The sequence below is a fragment of the Bison bison genome, unplaced genomic scaffold (assembly GCF_000754665.1).
Source record: "Bison bison bison isolate TAMUID 2011002044 unplaced genomic scaffold, Bison_UMD1.0 scf7180017864295, whole genome shotgun sequence".
Classification (NCBI taxonomy): Eukaryota; Metazoa; Chordata; class Mammalia; order Artiodactyla; family Bovidae; genus Bison; species Bison bison.
In genome coordinates this window covers 7,819,409-7,821,948 of record NW_011494867.1, presented here as the reverse complement: position 1 = coordinate 7,821,948, position 2,540 = coordinate 7,819,409, and the positions used below count along the sequence as shown (strand labels likewise).

Genomic DNA, 2,540 nt, shown 5'->3' with positions numbered 1-2,540 from the left:
GGATTAATATAATCTGTTTTTTTTTTTTTTTGTTTAAAACTACCAGCAGCCTTGTGCAGGAAACCACCAAAGCGATACAGGATACAGTTATAGAAAGGTGTGGCGCAGGAAGGGGTCAGCAGGGAGGAGATCTGAGGAGAGGGAGACGCAGGCAGGGCCCTGGCTTCCTCAGCGAAGGTGTCGCAGGCGTGAGATGAGTGAACCCAGCATCTTGATGGAAGGAGAACCGCCCACCTGCAGGAAGCGGGGATAGAGAGAGGAGACAGGGTGCCTGTGGAGGGACAATGAATGGGAAGCAGCATAGAGGGAAACGGAAACAGTTCTTGAACTGTTTGGATAAAGCTCTGCTCTAGGTAGGACAGCTCCTAAACTCGCCAGGCCTGGCCGACTCTGGTTAAGAGCTCCAGCCTCTTGCCCTGGACATCGAGAGGTGCCCAGGGACCAGCCTCCCGATGACCACGAACACCAGGGCTTAGGACTGCCTCTCTCTCTGCCCTGGAATTACAAGCAACCACAGGAGCCACTTGAAAGGGGAAAGAAAATGTGACTAGGACCACTATTAGCGCAAAGAACCTGCTGCTTTGGAGAATGTGGTCAAAGATCCACTTTTGAATTCTCCTGCAGCAGGCCTCCAAAGATACCCAGGTCCTGACCTCTGGAACCTGTGACTATGTTCTTTCAAAGGGACTTGGCAGATGGCGGGCTTGAAGTGGGGAGATCACCTGGCCCTAAATGAAACCACAGTCTTTGCACTTGCAAGGTTGAGGGAGATGGGACTACAGAGAAGAGAAGGCAACGTGACCACAGCGATGGGGACTGGAGTGACATGGCCAAAAGCCAAGGAATGCCAGCGGCCACCAGAAGCTGCCAGAGGCCAGGACCAGATCCTCCTCTGGAGGGAGCGGGGGCCCTGCTGACACCTTAACTTCAGCTCAGTGATACTGACTTAGTCCACGACTATGAGAGAATAAACATATGTTGTTTCTGCCACCAAATGTGTAGTAATTGGTTACGTCAGCAGAAAAAAAAAAAAAACAATCCACCCTTTAAGAGGGTTTTTCCTCCTAAAGCTACCAGGAGGGCCTGCTTCACCAGCGTCCTGGCCCCGAGGACACTCTGACGGGGAGGTTCCCACTTGGCACGCGGAGGATGAGCAGGAACCACCATCACCATGCTGCGTGACAGCGCCAGGCTCGGAAAGGAACCCGTGTTCACCGAGGCGGGGAGGCGGGGTGACGGCAGACCGTACCGAGGTTGTCCTTGGTCTTGCTGGTTGGCTTGCAGTAGACGACCAGGTCCGAGAGCTCGATGGCGATGGACTGGTTCTTCTCCCAGTACTTCATGTTGTTCTCCTGTGTGGAGCCAACCGTCTTTAGTTTCAGCTCTCAAGCTGGCCCCTGGGAAACCCCATTCTTCCAGCTCACCTGGCGGGCGCCCTCCTCCTCTTGAGTCTCCCCCCACCCCGTCTTTCTGCTTGGCCCTCGCACATGTGCAAATCGCAATGGTGGAGAGTTTCCCTCCCCCGACCCCCGCCCCGCTCCCTTGCTTCCTCTGCCTGTGGAAATTCTCCACCACGCCATCTGGACCCAGGAGCACCGTGGAGCTCAGTCTCCGACCGCGGCTCTCGAGAATACCAGGGACAAGGGCTCTTCTTTATCACCGCCTCTCTCCTTAAGCCTCTTGCTCTCACCCGCTGCCCTATCCAGCCCACTAAAATCACTCTGTCACAGCTCATCCAAAATTCTAGTTGTCCCAGTTCGGGATCTCTGTAGACCATGGCAGCTTTGCGCTCACTCGCTGTCCCCTGAACCATGCACAGCTCTGTGCAAAGGGCTCTGGGGACCAGACCACACGCCGTGGACTTGGGAGCCATTTGCCCCTGGAGGACCCTACAGTCAAGTCCATCCCTGTGTCACAGACAGGCCACTCACTCCACTCCAAACCAGGCCTCCCTCTCAAGCCCTGCCAACCTCGAACTCATCCCCCCAGGGGCCACGGTGGGGACGGACCCCCTGGGAGGATTATCACCTACAGGTGACAACATTCAGCACAGGGGCGGGGGGCTGGGGCTGCCTGGCTCCAGGCCTCACACACTGAGTGAGTGCTTGACGGATACTATCTAAGCCCACCCACCCCCGGGAGGAAGACTGTATCTCTGTTCTCCAAAGAACCCGCAGCACACAGACAGGGTGAGGGGCTGATCCAGGCCCCGCAGCAGGTCCCCCCCAAGACCAGAGGCCTGCGCGGTGGCCTCACCCCTGTCACCACCCTCGGCGCTTCTGCGCCCTCGGCCACCGGGTGCCGGAGACCTCACTGCAGCGCCCCCAGGCTCACAGGCCAGGTCCCCCTGAACCACAGCGCTGCCCGTCCTGGCCCCTCGCCCTCCTCCCTCCTCGGCAGGCCCGTGGGTCCCTCTTCCTCTGGACCTCCCGCCTCACTCCTCCAGGACGCCTTCCTGGAGACCTCCATCCGGGACTAGGAAAGAGACACTGCGTCCCCTACATCTTCCAGAACGCCCACGGCCTCCCCCAGCCTTGCAC

At 58.0% G+C, this 2,540-nt stretch overlaps 1 protein-coding gene across 2 annotated transcripts in view; it reads right to left on the bottom strand.

Moving 5' to 3' along the window:
* PLCG2 (phospholipase C, gamma 2 (phosphatidylinositol-specific)) overlaps positions 1 to 2,540 on the bottom strand; it is a 162,481-nt gene that overhangs the window by 27,085 nt on the left and 132,856 nt on the right. For both annotated transcript variants that reach the window (XM_010850801.1, XM_010850802.1), the window contains one exon: positions 1,250 to 1,352. In XM_010850801.1, the coding sequence (XP_010849103.1) occupies positions 1,250 to 1,352 (103 nt within the window). The remainder of the gene's footprint in view (positions 1 to 1,249; positions 1,353 to 2,540) is intronic.